A 26,162-nucleotide genomic window follows, 5' to 3' on the forward strand; every position below is an offset into this window, starting at 1 on the left:
ATAGCAATTCATTTTTACCATTTAAAACTTCCTTTGTATATATGTCGTAAATATTACTCTGTTAATGTAAATCGAAGTGTAGGGTGATTTAGTTTCTTTATAAAAGTCATTGTTGTAATCTTGATGTGTATGAGTTTAAGTGTATTTTTAGGCCAAGTGTCATGTATCTAGAAAAGTGAGTAGGGTGATGACATTTCCATTATTGATTACTCTGCATATTATTTTTTAACTAGTTTAATGTCATTTTTTTTATATAGTAACTTCAGTTTAGATGCTTTTGAACTTTTTTTTAATTAATCAATTAATCGTTTTGTCAATAAAATGTCAAAAGGTAATAAAAAATATCCATCACAATTTGTCGTCAAATAGCTTGTTTTGTTGGCCAACAGTCCAAAACCTAAAAATATTCAATTTACTATCACACAAGATGCAGCAGCAAGTTTTTCTGGACCTGTGGAATGTTTGGCATTTTTGTTTGAAAAATGTAACCGATTAATCAATTCAGAAAAATAGTATTAAAAAAAGATAAATCATAACTTCCTTTTCACCACATTACCAACATGCTTGATTAGCTTGTGTTTGAAGAGGACACCGTCTCTTTGTTCAATGTAGAGCTGAGGCAATTAATAGACTAATTGTTGAGTCAATCTTCCAAGTAATGGTCTCTGGTTCCAGCTTATCTAATAGGATGATTTGCTTGTTTTCTTTGTCTTATGTGATCGCAAACTGAATTTACTTGAACAAGTTTATTACATCGCCTTGAGCTTTTGACAATGCTCTACGTCAATTTTTAACTATTTCCAACAATTTACAGACCAAATAATAAATCAAGAAAATAATCTTTAGCTGCAGCCCCATTATGTTACTATTTGTTACATAAAAATATACTTTTAATCTTGAATTTGCCTTGAACCCTTCACCCTATCACCTGAAGAATATATCAAGGATTAGAGGACTTATGTCTCAACAGGATTTGGAAAAACTTGTCCACGCATTTATCTTCAGCAGACTGGACTACTGTAACGGTGTGTTTACAGGTCTCTGTAAAAAGTCCGTCAGAAAGCTGCAGCTGATTCAGAACGCTGCAGCTCGAGTCCTCACTAAGACCAGGAGGGTGGATCACATCACTCCAGTTCTGAGGTCTTTGCACTGGCTTCCTGTCCAGCAAAGAATTGACTTTAAAATCCTGCTGTTGGTTTACAAAGCACTGAATGGTTTAGGGCCAAAATACATCTCTGATCTGCTGCTACCTTATGAACCATCCCGACCCCTCAGGTCGTCTGGGGCCGGTCTACTTTCTGTTCCCAGAGTCAGAACTAAACATGGAGAAGCAGCGTTCAGTTTTTCTGCTCCACATATCTGGAACAAAGTCCCAGAAAGCTGCAGGTCTGCTGAGACCCTCAGCTCATTTAAATCAAGATTGAAGACTTTTCTGTTTGCTGCTGCCTTTAATTGAACCACGTTCAATTAATATATTAATCAATTTCCTGCATTTCTGCATTTTACTACTGCATTTTATTTCTTACACTGTTTCTTTAATTGTTTTTAAATCTCCTTTTCTTTTGCCTTGTGTTTTGATGCTTTTAATGGTTTTATGTGAAGCACTTTGAATTACCTTGTTGTTGAAATGTGCTGTACAAATAAACTTGCCTTGCCTTGCCTTACTATTTGGTTGTCATGAGACAAAGAGAAAGTGAAACATTTCAGAAGGTGCCTGTGTGTGTGTGTGTGTGTGTGTGTGTGTGTGTGTGTGTGTGTGTGTGTGTGTGTGTGTGTGTGTGTGTGTGTGTGTGTGTGTGTGTGTGACCGCATTGGAGAGGTTGAGAAACAGATGGACAATGAGGGAAGCAGAGAGGGGGGGGGGGGGACCTGGTTTTATTGGCTGCAAGTTAATTCAATTTGGAGGCGGATGCTGAGTTTCAGATCACCCACCCACACCCACACGCTCACAAACACACACACCATCTACGTTTTCACGACTCCGAAAATGACTCGATACAGACAACATATTAATTGTCATGGTAACCTCTCAAGAAAAACAGATGGATATAACCAAGTGATCACAAAACATAGAGGCAGCCAAGCACCCACGCTGGATTTGAAACAGTCAGGGCTTTTCCAATCACACCCGAGAGAGGAAGAGAGAGAGATTATAGGGGCTATGAGGGAGACATGTATTGCCCCCCCCACCCACCCACCTCTCTGTCCCTCCGAGCCTTTCTTTTCACTCTCCTAGTGTTACGGTACCTGTCAAATACTCAGATCCTCGGATATTATAAAGGATACCTGAATGTTTGCGGTTGTTATCGATATCAGGGAGGGCTGCTCGAGTGAGTGGGTGGTGCTGATGCTTTGAATGGGAAGGGGGATGTTTATTGGAATAACTGGACCCTCTGTCTCAGCCCTTCTCTCTCTCTCTCTCTCTCTGTCTCTCTCTCTCTCTCTCTCTCTCTCTCTCTCTCTCTCTCAAACCCCTCCAAATCCAGCATCCAAAGGGAGGAGGAGGATGAAGAGGAGGAGGCGGAGAATAAATGAAACTGTTTTTGCAACCACATGTTGCTGTGCTTGATTGAACTGCCTGCAAACAGCCTCTGGGCTCCCTACCTTTCCTTTCTTTGCAGTGTTCATCCAACTAACGATGTGGCCGCTGTATCTGTAGTTTCTACCACCTGTGGCAGCACTCCTATTCCCTCTTCGCCACAAAGCGAGAACAAAAAAAGGGGAGCTGAGAGAGGTCGGAGAGGAGGGGGATATCTTTCATGATAAGTGGACTGCTGACAGAGAGAGATCCTTGCTGCATACCCAGTTGACACAGATGAAAGGTAAGATAATGAGTCTGATGCTGTGATAATGAGTCTGATGCTGTGATCATATCAGATGCATTTTAATGTTGCAGTGTGTCTCTCTGATGATGCATATATTAAACATCCCTGTCATTTGTTTGAAAGGAATAAAAGGTTGGCCAGTCAGATGATTCAAACTAACAGATGCGTCTTGATTTACAGTGTAAACAGATATACAAGACACTGTGTTTCAATATGTGGTTACCACAGCATCTGCTCTCTGTTTTGACACTAATGAGTGCGGAGAAGTGTGGCAACGCTGACAGGAAATGTTGAGAGTTGACGGTTTGGTGGTCTTTTAGCAAACCCCAGGAGGGTGGCAGGGTGATTCATGTGATGGAGCCAACCAGGAGGGAGGCATCCTGGGACTGCCACACTTATTATAGAGCTGAAAGAGCGTAAACAAAGGGACACCTTGGAAAAACACCTGTCATGCAGCTCATGGAAATGTGTTTTTTTGTTAAAGCTTAATATTAGCTTATTCAGAATTTTAATTCACATCACCTTTTGTATGAGCTAGATCTTTAATTTCACATTTATTGTTCAGTGTCTGTGTCTCATCACTTATGTTGTCGTATTTTTTAGCAGTGGGCTAGTTTGCAGTGCAGCAACCTGTATGAAGGGACAAAGGGATTTGTACCTGTTTGCTTCTCAATCTGGGGTTGACTGGACACATGATGGCACTGTCGAGACAGACAGCTAAATAGACTGTAATTACATCAGCAGGACCGTTTCCTCACCATGAATAACCACGTCGTGTCTAAATGTTGGTTTGACTGAGATCGTTTAGTTTGAGAAAGGCTGATTGAATTTGTATTGATTCTAAAGGACCGCCTGTGTGGCGAGGGAGTGTGAAAGTTGTGTCTTTGGTGATGAGTTGAACCTGTTTAAATTTCCCAAGTGAATGTGATTGTGAGTGAAGGAAAGAGATGGCTTAGTGCTTTAATTGCAATCAGTCTCGGCATCATACATAAAGACATTCAAACTGGTCAGTCTGCAGCCTTAGCAAGCAAGCAGAGCTGTCTCTATGGAAATTGCTTTCGTCATAACACTTCCTTTCAAGCCCGTGTGTTGGGGCTCTGGTGGTGCAGCAGACACAGACCCTTGACAGCACATTAGATTGCTGGGTGGAGGAGACGACATTAACAATGAAGCACGGCCCAGAAGCAACAGATTACTTTATTGTATAACTTGCTTGCTTCATTCCTCCTCAATGATATGTATCTGAAGATTCCTTATTTCTTCACCTCACATGACACCGAATATTGCTTTTGTTTCTCTCTCCTGTTACATTGTTGCTGTGTTGTAATGATGATATGACCCTAAATTACTTTTATTGCTGTGATCTTCATCCCAAATGCTCCCTCGTTCTAAAGGCTCTTTGGTTTTATATCACACATCCTTGACGATTAATGAGGTTGTAATATCTATAGAACCCGCTGCACTGAATTGTGATCTAGAAAGCTGCTTTCATCGAGTTATATAGTCTGTAATGAGGTCTTGCTGTATGTTTGATCTTCATGCTTGGTAACAAGATCCTTGTAGACCCTTTACACCCTGGACACAAGCAAACCTCTACCTCTGATACGTGGAAAACAACCAGACACATGAACAGTTTATTCCCACAGGCCGTCACTCTGATGCACACTCATGCCCAACAACATCCACTGCTCCCATTATAGATTGTAATTTTACAGTTTTTAACGCACAGAATTCTTTTATGTAGATATCATCTGCCACTGTTAATACAAAACCTGCACGCTGTATATATATATATATATATATATATATATATATATATATATATATATATATATATATATATATATATATATATATATGTACATACTGTCCATAACCCTCCAGCCCTTTTGTTTGTTCAGCTTTGTTGTCTGTATATTTCTGTGTCGGTAAATTGAGAGCAATGTAATGCGAACAAAATTAAGAGTCAAATTCCTTGTATGGGTACTTAGAGGTTACTTGGCCAATAAAGGTGATTCTGATTCTAAACAAAGTTGTTTAATTCATAATGATGTTTTTCCAACGTTTTATTAAAATCTTGGATGCATAACATTTATTGGTAACAGAATATTGCCACACTGTGGTATTGCTACTCTTCCATGCACGCTATCAGGAGTTAGCTACTTTTGGAAGCAGTTTGTTGCGCTTGCTTGACAATGAATATCCAATAAAACTCTGTTATTGTTACAATAGGAATAATGAAATAACATTTTATACCAATGAGTTACGTTTTAATAATAGCTTCAATTGTTGTTTTAACGATAAATTATATTTTACACAATTCATTCATATGTTTATTTGTTTCATTATGACAGCTTTTGTGTCATATAATTATCTGATGATTCTTTTGGCCTTTGTTTGACATGTGACAACAAACCAGAATCCTAAAAGCAGCACCATGCCTGGACTCATTAACAAGGAGAACCGGAGCGCTCTGCCCCTCAGTGTCTCTGATATCACTTCCTGTGTCAGGGGTTATACTCTGGCCATGACAGCCTCTATGACCTATGAAAACATTGAGGATCATGCAATTGAAGGTGAGTGTGTACATCACTGGAGAGTTGTTCACTTGAGCAATGTGAACGCAAGCTACTTTCAACCAACCTTTTGCTCTGAAACACACTGCTGATCATTGACTGGATGTATTTAATGGTTCATCTTCTGGTTTTATGCCCTTATTTCTGTTTTTTCCTCTCCAACTGCCTTTTAGGGATCTTCATTTATCCACTGGAGGAAAATGCTATTGTTGTGGGGTTTGAGTCCATGATATCGAGTCAGATTATAACACTGCAAATTAAAGACAAGGCAAAAATTGACGACTGTTATGCGGATTGCTGCAACACATCTAATGGAGCCCTCCAGAGTGGCAGCGGTAAGATTGAAGCTGCTCTCATCAATATTGTTATGCAAGTAATCGATCAAATTACTACGTGTGAAACCCTGTTTCTAGCAGCATCAGACAGCCGTGGTAACCCCACTGTACGCTACCTGCTCAGCAACAAGACAGACAGACAAATTCAGTGACGAGTTGGTGAACATAGTGGATCATTTAGCAGCTGAAGAGATGGATATTTCCCCAAGGAGGCTGTGGAGCCCAAAACAAAACAGAGCTAAAAGCGAGTGACCTTTGAACTTACAATTGCCATGTCGTACAAAACAAGACTTCCATGTTCATGTTATGTTGCTCTGTGTCTGCTGGATGTGTAAATAGGCGACCATATCGTCTTAAAAGGTGTTCATAACTCAATGTGTTGTTTACAGCTTGTTGTGCTGCACCCAAGAGACCAAAACTAATAATAATTCGATGTAGGTTTAAAGGGGCACTGCTGTACTTTAATGTTATGACTTCAGGGTTATCTCGTGTCAGGATTGTGACTACATATTGAACAGAAAGCCTTCGTTAGTAACTGAAAATAAATTAACAGGTAGGGTCTAAGGGAATGTTGCCATATGGGAAATGTAGGATCCAATTTCTGCCTGTGCTGCTTCCATTTTTATCATTCTTTGTTAGTTCGTCTCTCAACGTACCAAAACTTTATGGAAATGCATAATTATGTTTTTAGGTCGATACAAGTGAAGTAATACAGTGCTATGGTTTCCTTGAAGTGTAATATTATTATAACAATAATATCGGTACTTCACCTAAACTAAGAATCTCATTGTCACCCCTTCATCTGAAAACTAAGTTGTATTTCAGGCATCAAAGATAGCAGCTTTGCATTAGCTTGGGCGCCTATATAAATTGTGGTAAATGAAAAATATTTGGTTGTTTGCTCATCCATTCTGGTTTTACAGGGCATATAGTGATTGATGAGGATTTGGAGAGGACAGTGTTAGTGGTTAACCTCGGGATCATTCCTCCCATGGAGACGGTCCATATTCTGGTGAGCACCTCCTCTGAGCTGTCCACCCTGCCCAACGGAGGCATCAGGGTCTCGTCCCCACCGGTGTGTACACCTCGGGTACAGAGGACCATCAACGAGGAGCAGGGACTATCCCCAAACTTCTCCAGAACGTAAGAAAACAAATACATTAACACAATATAAAAATCTCTGTCTTGTTAATATTACACCATGTTACATGTTCAAATTTGGTACATTTTGAAGTTGGATTTGACACTGTTAACTGGATTTTTAGGCCCCAAATGTTGTTTTGTATGGATAGAAACTGACTATACTAACACTGTATGTGTTCATTCAGGATGGCTCCATTTTAATGTAGTTATGCTTTGCTAATTTTAGGCGGGACATTCCTCACGATCAAACTCCCAACTCCCCTCAGCTGTGGTTGGCTTCACTGCTGGAGGAGGAGGCCATCAACTCCATGGACTACGAGTTTAACTTCCAGCTGGAGATACGGGCTCCCTATCTCCTCGCAGGTCAGAGAAATGAGCAAGAAAGCATTTTTGAGAAAGCAAATTTCCCAACATGAGGGATTGCTTTACATTTGGTGATTTTAGCATCATGTAAATTCTCACGTATGTTCTCATGTAAATTTTGTTCTCATAATATGAGTGTTATGTATCAGTGGGACCAGCTGGTTTGTCATTTCTTTTATTACTGGAGGTGAAGCCATGTTATTTGATCTGCTGTGTCTGTTGCTCTGTGTAGGTGTAGAAAGCCCGTCTCACGCCATCCGAGCTGATGCAGACCCTCTGGCTCGCTCTGCCACAAGCGTCGTTATCACGCTGGCTGACAAGTACACTTATGACTGCCCTGTTAAAATCCTCATCTACCCCAGCGGTAGGTCCACAGCTTAAAAACTCACTCACAGCACCACCCTGCAATTAATTAACCGAACCTCTCCTCTCAAGTACAATAGCTCTGTCAGGCTTATTAAATTGCTGTGATACTGTGAAGGTCAGTATCACGTGATTCACCGCCTCACTTTGTGTTTTTCCTGTTGTATGACATGCCAGTCAGACTGTATTGTGTGGGTGTGCGATGTCAGGTCTGTTTTTTTTTTCTTCCCTTGTGCTTTAATTTCTCTCTGCAGTCTTGACCTACACTATGTGTGGGCCAGTTGTCTTCCAGAGGCAGGAATGAGCGACGGCCTCACAGATCCAATATCCCTTTTATGAAGGTTTTGTTCACAAACAGACCTGCTGCCACTGCTGGGCAATTTAATTCAGCTCAGACCGGTGCTGCAGTTTCAATCACAACATGGATGCTCAGCTCGAGCAGAGATGGACAAAACTGAGCGGCATTGCAGGCATGCGTGTGTGTTATAATAAACAAAGCAGAAAGGAGCGGTGCATTTTCATCACCAGCTTGGTTGATTAATGGACAGCACGCATGCTTTGTCATATAAATTACCACAACGATTCTGCTGGGTTCAACCAAGTTAAATTTGAGATTTTGAAAGACATCTTTAACACCACATCAACAATCTAATAAACTGTTTCATTGCCAAAGTAAGACCAATACTTATTAAACCAGGATGATAATGCCTGTAGAGTTATTCACTAAATATGTTAATTTATTGACATTCATATCACATTGTGTCAGTATTTCCCTGCAGTATATATATATATATATATATATATATATATATATATATATATATATATATATATATATATATATATATATATATATCTCTCAATAATTACCAATAACTCAATTGACCAATAAACATAAACCTGGAACTGGATAAGCTAACGGTAAGTAATTAAGGGTGCATTTTTAATAACTAATGTTCCTGCCTGCAGCAAGTTAGGATATTGTAAATAAAATGCAATCCTTCTAATTTAAGGCAATTTTAGTAGAAAATGCCTTCAAAGACTTCAAGACCTGCAGAAACCCTGCACTGAAGAGAAATAAATCCCCAACATTCCCTCAACCCTCTGAGCTAATTGTGTTATCTTGAGACCCAGCTGTGATACAGCATCTTCATCCACACCCACCTCCTCATTCTCACATCAATGTGTGGGTAATTCTGCACCAAAGTTAGATGTCATCTCTCTTGAATATTTATCTATATTTTGACCAAATGTGTCACTTTAGAGCCTCATCTGCCAACTGTGCTCATTGAGAATGGAGACATGACGCAGGAGGAGTACGATGAATACATTCACGGCCGGAGCGATTTCATCAAGGCCGCCAAGAAGGACTCCAGCAATGAGAGTAAAGTGAGTCATCGACATCCGCACCATGTACCTGAACTGATGGCAGCATTATCACACCACCAGGAGAGTGGTAAAGACTAGACAGCAGCGCAATATCCTGAACAATGCCCTGCAAGAAATACTATATTTGTGAAGCTGCAACAATTACATCGTATTGTTTTGTTGTAGCTAACAACATAATGCAATCCAATACCAGTGGTGGAGGAAGTATATTCAGATCCATTGCTCAAGCAAACGTACTAATACCCCACTGTGAAAATACTCCTCTACAAGTAAATCTATTATCAGTAAAATATACTGAAAGTATCAAAAGTAAAAGTACTCATTCTGCATTAAGCTGGTGACTTTCAGTGTTTTTCTATTATATGTGATGTTTTTGGATTGATATTATTGGTGCATTACTGTGTATACTGCTGTAGATGTTTGAGGTTAATGTTAAATCCTCCAGTTTTTCGGAAACATTTAAGTTTAAAGATCACCAAATTCGGAGATACAAGGTTTTCACTGGACAGGAAGGGTGAGAAAAATTGTAATTTAAGAAGTAATTAAATATATCAAATGGAGTAAAAAGAACAATATTTGCCTCGGAAAGTATTAAGTAGCATTATGAACAAGAAACAAAAAATTGTACTTTAGTAAACTTAGTTACATTACTTTTCTCGCGTTCATTCACATCTGTGCTGTGAGCAGTTAAGTGACCAGCGGAGGTAAACAGAAGAAGAAAGAGGACTTAGCCATAAAATGGGTTTCTATGGAAACACTGCAAGGAAGCTTCACATTCGGATTGGAATTTCCTGCACGTCTACAATAATTGATGTGCTCTGCCTATCAGCCCGATCAAGTCCCTTTCATTGCCCTCTTTAACTGTTAAAATAAAGCCTGTCACGGTGCCAAATCCCCACTTTTAATTTTTATGTTCCTCTGTCTTTACAGATCGATATCATTCACAGGCGACTCCACAAGGACATCCTCCACAACCCTGTGGTCATGTTGAACTTTTGCCCTGACCTCAAGTCCATCAGTTCAGACCTGAGGAAGGTTCACGGCGAGTTTATCTTCCTCATCGACCGCAGCGGCAGCATGAGCGGCGTTAACATAAACTGCGTGAAGGTATTTTTAATCTCGGTGTGCTCAGTGTGTTGTATTTCTTGCATAGGTGGACACGCAAACACACAGGCATACGCTGACTTACATATAAATAGTCTTTTTTTTAAATTTGCGAATGCTGAATTTGTTTTACACATCAACACATCAACATAAAGATATTAAATGGAAAGCTAATGCCTCAAAACAACATCGACATATTATCATTATATATAATATTATTTGTATAACTGATTTCCAGGCTCACCGCCAAACTGATTCTGCATGCACACAAGGTTATATCGATCATACAAGTCATTCATTATTCCCCAAATGTCTCCCGGTTGCTAGGTTTTAGACAGAAAGACTTTGAGGTCTCGCAGACTTCATGTGACTTTTATTCAATACCTACAGAGCCGACTCATTCATGGTTAATACCTTTTTCAATATATTGGGAGATTTTTTGGCTGCATGTGCACTGACCCTGCCCTTTGGTGTGATGCTGACCGACAGTGTTGATTTGTGACTCAAGACTCTTTTTTTTTATTGGATGTGTCTGAGAGTCTGGGCTTGAGGCCCCGGTGAAGGCCAGTGATGGTATGACTATTTACCACTGACCTTCAAGAAATGCTGCCGAATGGCTTTAGAATATGTCTCAAAACATTAAATGTGAATCTTTTTTTCTTTGCGAATGCACCTGAAGAGGTATTTGATTATAGATTGTACGGTGTGGTCTTTGTGCTCTTCACCTGACTGAAGGTTGAGATAAGTGCTACTCCTCTAGACACTGCCCTAGAAGAAGCAGTGATGGATGAAAAGAAACTGCGTGAGGCCACTCTCCTCTTTTCTCCTCTCCTCGAGAAAATCTGCTGTGCAGCGATGACAGCTGAGTAGAGTTGACCTACCGTGCTTTCATTCAACCAGACATCAGCGGACGTAATTGTAATGCAGTGGAAATGCTCAACAGGACATTAAGCACCGAATGAACAGAAGAGCTTTGCCTTTTAAGATAATAATTTGTTCTGTTCTACTTTCTGAACAAGAGGTGAATCTGCTCTTGGCCTCTCTCTCTCTCTCGTTCTCAGGATGCCATGGTGGTGATTCTCAAGAGCCTCGTTCCAGGCTGCCTTTTTAACATCATAGGCTTCGGCTCCACATTCAAATCACTATTCACAACCAGCCAGAACTATGAGGAGGTAAAGCAGCTCTGGAATACATCGATGCAGTTCAGTTGGGAAAATTGAGCCAAAGCAATCGTACGATGCTGTAACTCAAGAAATAAAGTTGACTTTCTCTCCTCTTCATCTCAGGAAGCCCTGGCCCTGGCTTGTGATTATGTTCGGAAGATCAGAGCCGACATGGGGGGGACCAACGTCCTGGCGCCGCTCAATTGGATCCTGAGACAGCCGATGTTCAGCGGACACCCCCGCCTCCTCTTCTTGCTCACCGACGGAGCAACCAGCAACACGGGCAAAGTTATCGAGCTGGTCCGCAGCCATGCACGCTACATCAGGCAAGTATTACTGTTGAGGCTCACAACTGACCTCCATTCTGAATGTTAGAATAAAGGAGAAAGATCAATAATGAGTGACGTTGTTGGGAATATTGTCATATAAAAGGATCCTTTGCTGTCAAAGCTGTCAAAGTAGTACATGACATGAATATGTGTTTGTGGTAACTGCTGAGTTCAGAGTTTGTAGTAACAGCACTGGCAGAGAGGCTACTGTATGTTAAAGCAAATGATAATAAATTCATCTTTTGTTTATGACAATTATGTAAATAGCAACGGCACAGCTGGCTGGTGAGATGAAATCTCATCCAGGGATCGTCAGGGGCTTAAATGAATAACCGGGCTATGCAGCAATAATCCGCTCAAAATGAAATCCGGAAATATGTATCGAATGTCATTGTCAAACATTATGTACATCATCACAAAGTATCTGTCAGAAGAGGAGAAGAAGAGGACATTTGTGCAGCTTTGATTTTAGATGAGAAAAGAAAAACATTGTTTTAATGGTGCATCTGGAGTAAGGATGCACACACTAACTGTCAACTGATAGTGAACGCCCGTGGCACAATAGATCTGCAGTACACTGGGAAATCATTTCATTTTGAAGCCTCCATCGAAGTCTCACACTGTGAATCCCTCTCTTGAGTCACTCTGGAAATAATTGACTTTTGTCTACCCCCTTTTAATGGATGACCGCCCCCAGACGATTGCATTAGGTACACAGAGCCTGGCCAATTCATCAACACTGCCTGGGTCATTATCACACTATGCTTACAAATCAACGAGCCAGTCAGAGACAAGACCAAACAACCAGGAATCTCTGTCCCGAAAATCCATGTCAGGGTCTCTTCTACCAACCGTATGTAAGAGGCGACATTTCTGTTTTAACCTTGACTCCTAGCCTAGACTCAGCCAGCTCATCCGTGAAAAAGTTTATACAAATGGTAAAACACATCTTCAACCAACCTCCAGGCATGTCTCAACTTTCCACCATGAAAGATGATTTCCTGTTTGTCTCTTTTCCCGAAAAATCTCTATTTTACAACATGATTAGACATATCCAAATGAGATATATCTCCAAAGCAGCTCTTTAGATCTCTGTGAAATGTGTGCCCATCCTGGGAAGAGACCTGTTACCATTCTCTCGATCTGTCCATGGAGCCGCAGTGTTTAATGTGTTTGTGCAGATGTTTTACTTTCGGCATAGGACAGAAGGCTTGCAGGAGGCTGGTGCAGGGACTGGCAACAGTTTCCAAAGGAACAGCAGAGTTCCTGGCTGAAGGAGAGAGGCTGCAGCCCAAGGTACTCATTTCCAGCTGATAACAATTGGGAAATCATATCTCAGAGACGCTTTAGCTGTAAGTACTGGTCATCGAGAAGCTGTGTTTGATGTCTGGAAGTCTATAGTCGTCTTACTTTTACTCCACAGATGATAAAGTCGCTGAAGAAAACCATGTCTCCAGTACTCAGTGACATTTCCATTGAATGGCTCTTTCCTGAGACGAAAGAAGTGCTGCTGACCCCTGTGGGCAACACTTTCCTGTTTCCAGGGGACAGCCTGATTGGCTACAGTGTGGTTTGCGACGCCACCCGCTACCACGCCAACCCCAAATCTGTAAGTGCACGGCATCAGCTGAAAGAAGACAAAAGACTGCATGCAGGATAACCTTCAGTTTTTTCAGTAAAGGAAATTGATTGTGTTAATGTCCAGCTTGATGAATAGCTTACCGGTCGTTGTTTCATTTTAATGACTTGTTACCTCTGAAAGGTGTTTTCGTGAGGAGTAAAAAAGCCCGAAGGCCAACTGTGAAGGACATTTTTAATCAAACGTTGGATGTGTCCCCTCCTCCAAATGTCAACAGGATAAGAGGAGGAGATACAGCATGATGCGCTCCATTGAGTCAGCCAGCTCCGTGTTTTACCAATCTCAAGAGGAGGATGCGGTGAAGACAGGTAGCGACTTTCAGGGCTCCTCCAGAGAAGCACCACTGTATGATTCCTACCAGGACTCCGTGACAGACAGCCCTGCCACCACAGAGCAAGACACCGTGGGTAAGAACCTACAGTACATCTTATCTCTATTTCACTAGTAACACTGATGTCAGCCATGCAAATCAGCTGAAACTGTCTGTCAAGCCAGTTGGGCCAGCCAATAAAGGTTAGCACATACAATGTAGGTAAAAGGCCTGATTAAGGTGCTAAATATCTGCTCTTTTCTTGTATGAGGGGAGGATTCAAAAGCAGTTTGAAGGTATTCGTTGGTATAATGGTGTGGAAATGTTTCTTGTAATTAGAGGCTGCTTGTAAGACCAGTAGAGTTAGATAAACATTAACGGTGGGTGGTGGTTCTAATGGCACTCAGATAAAACTGCCTATCAAGCCGAAGGGGCTAGCTAATATCACACGTACATACAATGAAGAAATCAGAGCAAGAACAATAAATTGGCCAGGCTGTTAAATCGGATGATATGAGTTTATTTCAGATATATTCGTATCTGTCTGTATGTCGACTGATAAGTAACAAAAATATTGCTTTGCAAAGAGAATAGAACGACACGTCTCTCGAAAAGGAACTGAGCAATAAGATCAGAATTCAAAGGCAGTTTAAAGGTATGTTTAGTCGGGGAAGACTCAGTTCATTTATGATATCACATTCAAATTTGTAGTTTGTCCAATACTTGTGTTTATGAACAAATACCAACAAATCTATCGACATTCCTATCAGTCTCAGCCGTACCTTGTACTTAGTGCTGATTGGACACAATCCAAGATGATGAACACAGTAAACATTACATTGTAACTATTACCTGCTAAACATTAGCATCTTAGCATTATCTGTGTGAGCATGTTAGCATTATCAGGATAGCATTTAGCTCACCACAGTGCCTAAGTACAGTCTCAAATGTATGTCAAATCTTGCTATGTTGACTCGTTTTGGGTTGACTATTTCTATTTTGCAACAAAACATCAGGGTTGGATTGTCAGACGTCTCCAAGAAGGCGTGCATACAGCACCAACCAGATAACAGACTCCAACCCGGCAAAGAAGGTCTTCACTCCCAGTGATCCCAGCTCTGTGGTGGCAAAGAATCCACTGAGGAGAGCCAAAGTCCAGGAGCTGATAGGCCAGATGAGCCCTGAGCATGAGGCCCAGTGGAGGAACGACTACCAGGTGTGGTCCGTCGCCGTCAAGAATAACATGAACATGATTGCATTTAAGATTACTGCACTGTTTGGGTTTGCAATTTAGTTGTAGCTCACAGATCTCAAACCAGTGCTGCCAAACTGAGCTTTCTTTAACAATGATAATACACATGTTGTATGTTTAAGTACACACATGCACATTCATAAAGACAAAATCTGTTTGAACGGCAAAGGCAGGAGAATCTCATTTTGTGTCATGAAACAGTCATATTGTCATTATATGGAAAACAACAACATTTGTATTCAGCCTGTGTTGATAAATGAAACAGCCCATCTGACCCTCTGGACTGGAGTGCAATGAAGAACAGACTAATGTGCTCGCCTCAATAATGAAGGGCAAAAAATGTATGAATGGTAATTAGGTTTTAATATTGCTCGGGGAGCATCTCAGTATAACTAAACAGAGTTCGCTGGGCTGTGAAGACATTATATCTTCTATTTGTAAATGAAGCTGCCCTCGGTCCATAATTAATTCATAGACAATAATTATGAGTTAATGTAGTAACTTTCTATTAACTTGTTTGTCTGTTGCCAAACAAATTAAAGACATAAAATTAAGCAAAAGCAAAAGCGTTGATAAAATAAAGGCTTTTACCCTCCTCCAAAAACTAACAACAGGCCTTCTGTTATATTTATTTGTATTTTTTTTATCACACTGCAGAAACATTATTTGATAATAAAGTAAATATCTTTTTGGTTTTAGTCACTCTGTAAGAGAAAATGAAAAACTTGATCACATCAAGTTGGGATTTAGGAAACTGTGCGAGGTACTATTTTGCTATTTTCTGACATCGTATGACCCAAACATGAAAATGAACTTTACATTAATCTACAACGAAAATAATTGTTTGCTACAGCCCTATCTGTGTCTGTATGTCACTAATCACCTGAAAGCACCATGAAATACACATGATTAAACACATGGAAATTACTAGAATTACCATTAGTAGATGAGGTTCCACACCTCATTTAAACCTGGGTATGTTGAATGTTGTTTTCAGCCACAGTTGGCAAGCCTGTGTGCCACATCTTCCAGAGGGCATCCAGCCAGCTGTCACAGGCCGCTCACTCAACAGGACCGCGACTCAGAGCTTCATTTCCAGCCTCAAGAAAATCCTCAGCCCAGCAGCATCAGCGCGCCGCCTGCAGCTCGCAACTCAGCTGGAGAAGATGGATCCAGGTCGTCCACTGACAGCCCTTCTGTTGGCAGCGTTGGAGATACGGGTGAGACCACAACCACCACAAGTCTGTATACTGAAAATGCAAACAATTCATTGAATATATCTGCATGTTCATGACTTTATGTTGGATTGAATCAATCAACACATCTTTTAAGGGAATAGTTTGTCATTTTGGGAAACACACGTATCCTCTTTCTTGCTGATGAACAGATTGATACCACTCTCAATTATGTTGTTAAACTTTGCTTTTTTACTGAGTCAACAAACCAGATATGTTATGTTATTTAGTGAGATTTAGAGGCTATGGTTTCCAGTATTGTCAATCTTCTCATTTAACTCTCTGCAAGAAAACAATTAAGTTATGTCCAAGTGTTCTTTTAACTTCCTTTAATGATATAAATCCTAATCCCAAATTTCAAACAAAATCTGCTTTTAAAGTAATTTAAGACCACAGTGGACTTATTCAGTCTGATGTGACAAGTATCTTACAAACTCCAAAATCCAAGATGAGAAATGATAACTGATGATCAAGCACAGAGGGGACTCTTTAGAAAGACAGGAAATGGTTTTCTATAGTCGCAAGTGAGCAGTAGCAGATGACAAGCTTCAGGTGGATTTGAATACATGTCGAGTCACAAAAGAAAAATGCAGATTCAAGAATCCAACCTGTGATATTTCAGATGGCTATGGACACCAGTTATGTCAAGCAGAAACCCCACAGGAGACCCAGACTTCAGATCTGGGTGCAGCCATCCAGCCCAAAGGGGACTGCAAGGCCGTGGTGTCCGGGCTGCTGTGTGGGAAACCAGTGAAGTGGGAGGTCGTCTTTGATATCGAGCCCTTCCTGAACGGCCGAGAACGTGAGGAAAAGGTTCACGAGGAGCTGTGGAACGAGACCTTCCACCACATGGCTGGACGCTCCATCATACGCGACTTTGAGAAAATGGCGGATAAGGAGTGTGAGATTGAGCACGGTGAGGTCTACCAGGATTTAAATCTTTATTGGAAATGTTGAGGATTTTAACATTATAATCACAAAATAATATGTAATCCTTTGATATGTTAATCACTTGCGATGTCTATATTTTATAATTCACAGGCTCTGGCAGGAAGTACCAGCAATATGCTATTCACACCAGCAAGGCCTGCAATATACTGAGCAAATACACAGCGTTTGTTCCCATTGACCTGGACACCAATGAGTATTTGCAGACATGTATTGAATACATAAACAGTGGTAAGTCATATAGATTTGACGGAAATCTTCATGTCCCCCATAGTTCCACCCTCTCCACATGTCTGAACAGAACATTGACCTCAAACAAATCCTGCAGCGACTGGAAATAGCTAGCCAGGCTCTGTACTAAAAAGAAAAGCCTACTACCCACCAGAACCACTTAAGCTCACCAATTGACATGTTTAGGTTCTGGTTCAGTCTAAAGCAAGCCATACATCCAATAGCTAAAGAAGCACTTCCAAATTGTCCAGCTAGAAAACTGTTTGTGTGCCTTCCTAAACCTCCCAAAATGATGAAATGTTGTTTTCAGGTGAAGGTCTGAAGCGGGGTTCACATTCAAGGTCTCGTTCAGGGAGCAGGAAGAACAGAGGGTACTCCATAGGTCTGGGTCGCTCTCAGTCTGGTGGCATGTCTGAGGAAGCTGAAGATGTCCTGCTGCCCAACAGTAGGCTTCATTTGATAGCTCGCATTTCATTTCCAACCTTATTGGGATAGAAGTACACGGAGGGTCTCATAGAACCATTGCTGTAGACAGATATCATATTTGGGGAGAAGGTGGAATGAGATTTTTCAAGATTCATGTGAATCTATGAAATTGTATTTTAACATGAAATGGAAAGGTTGCAGTCCTGCATTGCTGGTAACTAGGAGATAGTGAGCACTCAGAAATCTGCGTGGTGCTTTACATTAAAAATACTTTAACTTCAGCAAAAGGGCACACTATTTTAAATTGGCTGGCAGTGGTGGCATAGCAACAGCAGGTTATCAAAAATAGCACACTGCTGGAGCATCTGCTCGCCACTGCCAGTTAAAAAGAAGAGGTGCATACATAGCGGGGGGACAGATGCAGATGATCATCAATGTTGGTAATGCTGTGTTTTTTTTTAAACGTTAGGTTTTGAGGAAAAAGAGGGATTTCGTTAAAAAAAAGAAATGAAACAAAATAAAGGACAGCTGAGAGTTCATTTCCATCTTCTCATCATTGTCTTAGATGGAGAGGATGGCGTCTCTCCATGCAGCACCCCCTCCTCCACCGGCTGGGAGAGAAGTAGCTTCACAGAGGGTACGTGCAACACATCAACCGGTCAGTGAATTTGCTGCCACGCATCCATTTTCCTCCAGAAAGACCTTTGACATACACCGCCTGCCAGTCTTGTCTATTTCTGGGCAAAACTGTCGCATGAGATTGTTGACATTTAAGTCCCTCTTCTTGGAAGTGATGACTGAAGTCGACACAATGTTGTGGCTGGTATGGACAAACGCTGTCCAGACCTTTTAAAAAGAATAAAAACAAAACAGTGAGCACATACTGAAGGCAAAAACACAGAAGAAGTGTTTTACCTGCAGAGGAGAGACAGCTGGAATATGTGTCCTCCGGTTTCACTTACATCTCATTGGGTGTTTTACCTCTTTGTTATGTAAGACTCGTGTTGAGAACTAAACAGAGAAGCGACAGAAAATGCCACGGTTTCTTTCTCTCTCCTGCGCTTGTCTGATACTGCCTCTGTCTCTGTCTCCAAGTCTTCCAAAGGAGTCCGTCTGTGACTTCTGACCAATCACAGAAATTGGTGGAGAGCCTTTTTTCTGCCAGGTGGGTGATTGGAAACTGGCTGGCTGCACACATGTTCTGTACCAGTCGTGACCATGTACCATGTTCACCATCTTAGTTTAGCGTGTTTGCATGCTAACATTCGCTAATTAGCACGAAACACAAAGTCCAGCTGAGGCTGATGGGAATATCTTTAGTTTTGCAGGTATTTGGTCATCAACCAAAGTGTTTGACAAATTGAAATTCTGACCTGATAATGACTGGACGAAAGGTTAAATTATTACATTATATCTTGAGGACAACATGAATGTATGCACAGTTGTTGAGAGATTTCACCCAAAGCCTCATGGTGGAGCTAGAGGAAAAGTCAGGTGATCACCAAAGTGATTCATCCTCTGGGGACAGTGAATGGATTTACAAAATTGTATGGCAATCCATAGTTGTTGAGATATTTCAGTCTGAAACAAAGTGACCGATAGCTAGAGCCACGCTGCTAAAAATCGTCAATTTATTGGATTTCTATTGCAAATCTACAGATGTACCAGAATAATCAACAACAATTGCTTCATGAAAACAATATGTGGTGTGTGCTTATTAACATACTGTGATTTACACCTGCCTCTCCCACGCCGCTTTAAGGTTGGCCCTCAGCAGGACTCGTCTCCTGACTCGGGCTGCCAAAGGATTCATGGGTCGATCTCACAGCAAGTCCGGTGATTCAATTGGAGAGAGTGACAACGAGAACAAAGACTACATTCCCCTGGTGAGCTGCAGATCTATAACATGAGATTGCTCTCGTCAACCTGCATTTCTTTTGATGGACATTCATTTGGACTGACTTGGCTGTAGTTTTGTCTAAAGAGACGGATGTGACACAGTCTGTGTGCTTTGCACCATGCATATCTGATTTAAATCCAACACCCAGGCCTGGCTCTAGAATACAGGCTCTTTGGGAGCCCGCCTTACTTTGTGTGTGTTTTTTTGTGAGAAAGCTAGAGACACACATACTGTACACATGACTGCATGAACTGTCCGAGAACAGTTTTTACTACCTTGCACCATCATTTTCTCAGAAGGCAGACTAGGCTATTTTTGGCTGTTTCAGGTACAGACAGACAGTATCATAAAAATTTGCTTTTTTGAAGTATGAGCCTGAAAATGAGCATGATATGTCCACTTTGAAGGTTGGAGAAAAAACAACAACACAAGCTTTACTTTCGGTCAAACTGTAATCTATTTTCTTCTGCACAGGTGTTGTTGCAGTTGGCTAGTGGTGCATTTCCGCTCGACACAGCTCTGTGTGAAGCCATTAGTGTGCCCATGGACAAGTTAAAGTGGACGTCCCCCTTCACCAGCCACCGCAGCAGCCTGGGCCACCTGTCTCACTCCAGCAGCCGCCGTGCTGAGAGCGCCACAGACGGACACAGATCACCGTGTGAAACAGAAACAAATCATCAACCTGCAGAACACACTGTAGGCATCTACAGGCCTTCTCAACTGCCCAGGAGTTTGTGGACGGATGCTGGTCCTTCCACGTTAGGTAGCCCATCCACGGCGTCTGAGCCCCCACTCTCCCCATACTCCCAGGTGGACAGTGGACGGGGCTCTGGGTCAGGGGGCTTGGAAGCAGCATCGCCCAGCAGTGTGCCAAAGAGAATGCTGGATACAGAGAGCATGGTGTGGGCCACTGCTATGGCCCTCGCTTGGCTGGAGCACAGCTCTGCCAGTCATTTCATAGAGTGGGAACTCGTAGCCGCCAAGGCCAGCATGTGGCTGAATGCGCAGGAAATTCCAGAAGGCCGAGACTTAGCCTCCGTCAAGGCTACTGCCAACCAGCTCTTCATGATCCTCAGACACTGGGATGAAAACCTGCAACTAAACATGCTGTGTTACAACCCTAACAGTGTCTGAGGCCTGCTAATCCAAGGATGAAACAGACCACGGAACGCACTCAATTCCATACTATGCTAACTGGGGCTGTAGTATTCTCTGTTTGGCAGTTTGTCCTCTGGAGTCTGATTTTGCCGTTGCAGTTGTGAACAATATGTATTGTCTTCTGTTATGTGCTGTACCTCCAAACATATCACGGGCTCTTCAGAGGCACTATGTGCAAGCTTTTACCTCGCTGGTGCCACATACTGTAGCTGGATCCCTGTTAGCTAAAGGATCTAATCAGATTTATTCCACAGATTTGAGTTTCATGGCAAAGAACGTCAGTGTTAAATTAGTAGCATGCTGGACCGCTGACCGTCAACATCTGAGAAAAGCTGTTATTGTCATCATATTGATGTTATGGGGTGAATGCTGCAAAACGATTGTAAGAGAAAAACTGTTCGACCGATTGACAGGTACAGATTTTTCTGAATTGATTGTGTTGTGGAAAAAAATGTTACATGACAACATCTGGGTACTTGCAAGCAGTACTGCCTGTCTTTTCTATTACCATTACAGTGTTCTTAATATTTGCCAACTACTGCAGACACAGAAAAATATGCAAAAAGCTAAAGAAAATATAAAATACATGTTCAAATGTGTTTAAAAAAGATGTGGCTTTGGTGGGAATCTATGAATGTGTATCCCACTAGCATGTCATTTACTGTTTATTATTTAATGATACCTATAGTTTATATTTGTAAACCTGTGTTAGAGGTTTTGATCACGCATTCGTTTTTTGATTCAAAGAGAGTAACACAGACCTGGATTCAGTAGTCCCCAAACAGAGGGTGCAAAATAGTTATAACTAAATGTTTACTATGTAATATGGATATTTACACCTCACTAATTTAAAAAGGGGTTGCACCACACAAACCAGATCTCATAACATGAGATGTCCAAGACTTCAGCTTCCCCACACACATGAATGGCAACAAATTATTCCATTAGAAAGATGCACTCAGTAGAGCGAAGGTCTCCGCCAGGTGTGTCTGCAACAACCACGACTGTGGTGTGTGATTGAATGAATACAACCCACAATTGGGTGACTCCACTGGTCTTCAGACTGATGGGCTGTAAGGCATCGTAAAACACACTTACTCAAACAAGCTGCAATGTACGCAGGCAAAACGGCTCGAAGTTGTCGAATATGACATTTCATACAAAAAAACAATAAAAAAACAATAAAAGATGTTTTGAAAAAGTGTGAGTCACTGCAACCATGAGAAGTACTTCAGCATGCAGCCATAACTGGCCACCCAAACTACGATGCAGCATAATGCGAGATTATAGCCAAGGTGCACACTCACTCACGGACGCACACACACACACGACCCATTGCATGATCCTCCTGGCGGAGATAATCATACAGCTCTTCTACACTGCATCAAATTCATGTTGACACTGAGAAAAATGTGTTCACCGTTTTACAGACGCTCCTTTTCCAACGATGTGTTTGGGAACAATTCTTTTTGGGCCGCTGTGTGTCACATGATTAAGTTGCAATACCCTGTGCAGCTAATACTGAACAATCGACTGAGCAGCAGTCGAATAGTAAAAAAGAAAAAGAAAAGTCAAATGTCTTTTCCTAACCTCTGATGTCCCCATAACCCTCGTTAATTACAAATGAGGACGTGCCGATACACACAAACTTAATAATGGATTTATTCACAGCTGGTGCAACCTAATCCTGAGGAGTGTGGGCAGTCCTGCTCTGGAGATCAGAGATGAAAGCGCCCCGCTAGTTCTGTCATGCTCACAGCTCATTTACCGCAAGTGCCTGACCAAGGTCTAAAGTTGGCAGAAAATGTAGATCTGTTCATTGCAGTATAAGCTGCGTGGGTAATGATTGGGCCTTTTCGTTTTTATTTGTTTCTTGAATCTGTGTGTGGCCTCTATGGGCATCTTTCTCTATTGATTGACTCTCTTATTCCATCACAGTGTTGCTTTACTCAGGTATTTCTTCATTTTTCCACTCTGACTGAGTTGCATAGATCCTTCTGCATGAACACACGTGTTTATGTTGTGCTGTTTAATTGCCACATTGGAGCCAGTAGTGCAGTATTTGCTCTCTGAAATGACAAATACAGTAGATGTCAGATAGTAATATTTTTGTGCTGTAATTGCAGTAGTTAAGTGCAGCTGTAAGTGTTTTAAATTGTATTTTTTATGTATACTCGGTCAGTTGTATAGTGCAGTACCTTTCAACTTGCTGTGTGTGCCTTTAGAAATGATTGTTGACTGTTCGAGGGTGTTGAAAGCTTAGTGTCTTTATAAATGTTGATGCTGTGATCAGCTCTGCAGGTGCATGTAATAAAAGAACTACCACCAAAGCTACAGGTTCTATAGCTGTTATTTTCCCGCTGCTAACAACAAAGGGTCAACAACAACAAGGATCGATGCTCGGACCCTTCTCTTCTTTATGCGCCCCAGTGGCACTTTGTGTGAAATTTCGAAACTGAGCGTCGTGGCACATATTCCCAATGACTTCTCCATCCACTGTGGTTTGGACTGTACCTTATTTGTAGGTCACTTTTAACAGCGTTAACTCTTTTTGCTCCACACTTTACAGCACAGTACACACCACATATAGTTATTGTAATTCACAATGAACGTTGAGCTTCATTCACGCACAAATACGTGCTTAAACCGTGCATACAAGCCTTTTACACTCAGATCTAGGATTTATCCACAACTTCTTTTCTAAATTTGTTCGTACTCTGCAGACAAATTTAGAACTGCTAAAAAATGCAAGCAAACACACACACACACACACACACACACACACACACACAGACAAACATATTAAATAACAATGCAATTGACACCCTTTCATCCTCATCAGTTATTTTCACGATTAAAATATTCAACGATAAAAACTGTGTCTCAATCGTAGCGTACAATTGAGAATGTCAATTTTGAAAAGTAACAGATTTGATTTTCATTGTTTTTATTATGAATGGACGGTTACTCCCACCATTGTCTTATGCCTATGGTCAATGTCAAATTCTTATGCGTCAGAAACCGCCATGCTTCTCTCTTACAACAACTTCACCGCTTTCTCCAGGATACAGCTCACGGCTAATTCATACGTATGAGTGAATGAGGCCCGTTGTCTTCTCCAGTAGATCTCATAGTTCAGGACATGCTGTATAAATCCACCCGGCTCAGTAGGTAATGTTATGTCAAGGTGACATCCACGGCATTGGTTGTATTTCTCCAGCACAAGTAACACGGACACATGCCTCATTAACAACAAAATCTGCCATAATATGGCTCGTTAAAATTAAAGAGGGCGCTAGCAATTAGGATGACAAGCCATCATTAAATTAAATTCCACCCTTTACGAGATAAAACATGCAAGGTGTGAGAGAAAGAGACACATTTGAAAAGCACGAGTGAATTACATAAAACAGAAATGATTATTACAGTCTTGCTAATATCCAGCCTTTACCCCTCCTTCACAGATCAAACAACACTCAACCCAGACAGTTAAGTGCTTTGAAGAGCACACAGGAGAGTTGGGTGAATCTATTCAGGTGCATTGTGATATTACATAGGAACCATAGTGTGCCTATTCATTCATCAAATACACAATACACAAAGGGAAATGACCTGATAGAAGCACGTACTGTTGCTAGGCTACTGACTATAAGACAAGGCATGAGAACATTTATACTTTTTTAAATTACATAATTTCCTTTCGTATATTCTCTACATGTTTAATAAGTGATGATTAGGGGTTAGTTCTGTTCACTGCTGGAAGCGTGCTGAGATGTAGGCTGAAAAACCTCAAACCTCTCATTCAGCTCCACTCACACAATGGTCATTACGCTCCTTTATATTTCACACAGGTCTGTCTGACAGCGAATCTTCCGCGGGACAATTATTCTCCTTGCATTACAGCTACTTAAACCTACTCCGGCTGCAAAGACGGAAGCTGACGTCTAATTTGATCTCGGCCTCTATATCACGACAGTTTAATGTGCACATAAATAACGCACAGAACAAACACAAGTAATTACACTGTGGCGGTTGAAAGCGAGTCCGGAGGCGGGTCCTGGGGTAAAATGAATTGAAACGTGTCGCAACTTCGGGGATGATGAGCAGTTCCCATGGAGACCATTGGTCCATCAGAAGTGCTGCATAGAAACTCAACAATGATGTTTAGTTTGCTTTGGTCCAAAGTGTCTCAGAATATGCGTCATTTATGTATATTTATAAACTGACTTATTCACCGTATCTATTGGCTTTATCATGGGTACATGTTGGTTTCACTTGTAGAGAAAATATCTTAATATGAAATTAAGTACACAAATGATCTATGACAATACAATTTTTTCTTTTAGCAGGATAAAGGGAAAAGATACCTTGAGCATTGTAATAGTAATGCCATCTTCATATCTTCGAACAGCTAAAAGAGAAATATGATCTATCTAACACACACTTTGTTTGTTATGTATTGGTAACTGAGAGCCTTCCTGAAAAAAAAAATGATATTACCTGGCCTGACAAAGGCGCTTCACAGGAACAAATTTGGTGTGATTTATTTGACACCCTGATACAAGCCGAATCATGGATACACCAATCCCTTTAGACCTAGAGCTCTGTCTCCTGGGGAAAGTCAGAGTTCTAGAAACATCTTTGATATATCTGCTGCTGCTGCTGTGTCCAGACTCTAACGTGTAAGTTGTGTTCCCTCCTCTCTTTATCAAAATAGATATCACAAATGAATAACTGTATGCCGTTAAAGAAAATCACGTATGTCGTGAAAATAATCTGGCAGCCTTTGATTTGAGACATGGAAGCATTAACTCTATCAATGGCAGACTTGCTTAATACCTTTGAACTGGCTCCAATAAGTCAATACTGACGTCCAAGATACTTGGAGTACCTTTTGTTGATAATACCAATGATGGAGTACTTTTACACTTTGGTATTGCAATTTTCATGTACAATTTGAATACTTCTTCCATCACTGCACTGCGTGGCTTGAACCAAAACAGAATCCTACAGTCAGAAGCATGGACTATGTCAAGGTCCCTGTAGTATCAGCTTCATCTTGAAAACAATGAAATTGGAAGTATTGATGCAAAAATAATGACAGGACTCAAAAAGCTTCCCAAATACTCAGATGTTATTCAGACAAATGATTAGAAAATTCCTAATGGCTTTTGAAGTACCCTTTTATTTATTGCAACATAGCTGTGTACTGCAGTATGAAATCACTTGTATGAGCTTTAAGTGCAGTGAAAAACATATAAAATACAAATAATATATGACATTTCTATAAAAATTCATACTTTCATGTATTTAAACCAAAGTGAAACCAGCTGTGTTATTATTATTGCAAATATGAATCTGACGGTTTAGTGTCTATGGTTTGTCGGAGCAGATTACACAGTAATCCCATAATGTTCTTCAGATCGTCACGCCTCAGGTGGCATTCGCCTGATTAATGTCACCATCTGAGATC

General features: G+C 41.0%; 1 protein-coding gene across 1 annotated transcript; it reads left to right on the forward strand.

Annotated features, from left to right (window-relative positions):
- Positions 1 to 5,262: 5,262 nt before the first annotated feature.
- Positions 5,263 to 20,665, forward strand: vwa5b1 (von Willebrand factor A domain containing 5B1; the record flags this gene model as incomplete). The annotated part of the gene is made up of 21 exons (XM_079274242.1): positions 5,263 to 5,401; positions 5,575 to 5,736; positions 6,660 to 6,879; positions 7,106 to 7,242; positions 7,475 to 7,606; positions 8,870 to 8,994; positions 9,925 to 10,101; positions 11,160 to 11,270; positions 11,385 to 11,587; positions 12,772 to 12,886; positions 13,014 to 13,199; positions 13,447 to 13,636; positions 14,556 to 14,755; positions 15,789 to 16,011; positions 16,649 to 16,942; positions 17,068 to 17,205; positions 17,516 to 17,650; positions 18,197 to 18,268; positions 18,727 to 18,796; positions 19,394 to 19,517; positions 20,006 to 20,665. 21 exons carry the CDS (start codon positions 5,263 to 5,265, stop codon positions 20,663 to 20,665), a joined length of 3,813 nt encoding a protein of 1,270 aa, XP_079130368.1.
- Positions 20,666 to 26,162: the final 5,497 nt, after the last annotated feature.

Source organism: Melanostigma gelatinosum (genome assembly GCF_949748355.1).
Source record: "Melanostigma gelatinosum genome assembly, chromosome: 8".
In the NCBI taxonomy this organism is placed as follows: domain Eukaryota; kingdom Metazoa; phylum Chordata; class Actinopteri; order Perciformes; family Zoarcidae; genus Melanostigma; species Melanostigma gelatinosum.